This window comes from Dryas octopetala, chromosome 2, assembly GCF_963921425.1.
Source record: "Dryas octopetala chromosome 2, drDryOcto1.1, whole genome shotgun sequence".
NCBI lineage: Eukaryota > Viridiplantae > Streptophyta > Magnoliopsida > Rosales > Rosaceae > Dryas > Dryas octopetala.
In genome coordinates this window covers 17,702,971-17,704,385 of record NC_141367.1, presented here as the reverse complement: position 1 = coordinate 17,704,385, position 1,415 = coordinate 17,702,971, and the positions used below count along the sequence as shown (strand labels likewise).

Sequence of the window (1,415 nt, the reverse complement as noted above, 5' to 3'; positions counted from 1 at the left end):
CAGGAACAATTCTAACTACATTAGTGATGTCATTCATGATACACGCCATCATCAAACAGGAGCCAAACTCTCAATAAATTGATAAGCATCAAGCAATCCAAATTGCGAAGAAGAACCTGTAGAAGTTTCAGAGCCATATGGTGCCAAATCACAGAGCTTCTTCATAGTCTTCTTTCTAAGATTATAAGATATGACCTGACCAGGTACGTGCATCAACAGTGATGAGTCCGCTTCATTCTCTTCGCAAATCAAACATAATACATTCACTGCACCAGGAGATACTCCAGAGGGGCAAATGTTGTTAAGACCCTTCTCTGGAAAACGGACTCTGTACTTCACAAAACATTTAGAAGAGTCCATGTTCATCTTGTCGACATACAACGAATCTCTAGGCCAATAATTTGAAATGGCATGTAAATGGCCATGAGACTCCCTGGCATACCTGAACAACTTCTCGTATTGAGTATGGACTGCACCAAAATGTTCTTCTTCAACATGGAAATATAGGAAGTACCATTGTATTGCCCCATTCCAAAACACCGGATTCACAAATTCCATATGAAATGGGGCAATGAAAGGAGACCCAGAACGGGTCCAAGAGCGAGTGTCAGAAGAGTATACCTCAGCTTGGATGTGGGACTTTGACGAATCAGTGGTTTGAACGCAGACAACCTTGTAATAAGGCGATTTGGAAGGTTCAAAAGCTAAACCAAGACCCAAAATGGCTTGGGATTTATCAGCAGCTGGAGGAATGAGTGTCAAGAATTGGTTGGTTGTAGGGTTATAAACGTAATAGTTGCGAAAAGGAGTGGCCTTTCTGTAGCTACAGCACAGCAACAAGCCATTACAGGACTGCAAGATCTTAATCCCATCTGGGTCCTCGACGAAATTGAGAGAATTGAAGAGAGACCCAGATGGTTTTTCTTTGTTATGAAGAGGGACAAAGTGATATTTAGGGTTCACAAGGCCTTGAGTTGTGCACAGGAGGACGGCAGAGACAGAGCTACGGTTCAGGCGAGTGTGGGTGAGAGAGAACTGGGAGCTTGAGATGAGAAGACGCCACCGTTTGGACACGCATTTGAAGAGGAGGAGTGGCTTTGCCGCCACTCGTACAAGGATTTCTGTCAGCAGGTCTTCGTTGTTGGCCACGGCCTCTGCTGCTGAGAAAACTTGGGGGGGTTTAGGGTGCAAAGAGCGCATTTTGGTTTTGGAGGGAACCCAACCCAAGTGACATAGGGTCCTCTATTTATACCTAAAACAATGTCGTTTTGGATTTTGGTTCAATTTTTTATTTTTTTTATTTCGTGAGAAGGTAAAAATTAACACAAGGTACCACCGTACCACAATGAAGTTCAACACCCGGAACTCGTGGGTACCTTAACCGAATAGGGTAGTATGGGAAGAAAATTTGGATA

The 1,415-nt window shown here is 43.5% G+C and overlaps 1 protein-coding gene across 1 annotated transcript; it reads right to left on the bottom strand.

The window, feature by feature from the left end:
* Window positions 1–1,200, bottom strand: LOC147293612 (F-box protein At5g07610-like). The gene has a single exon (XM_086231095.1). It carries the CDS (start codon window positions 1,198–1,200, stop codon window positions 52–54), a length of 1,149 nt encoding a protein of 382 aa, XP_086087221.1. The 3' UTR covers window positions 1–51.
* Between the last annotated feature and the right edge of the window lie 215 nt (window positions 1,201–1,415).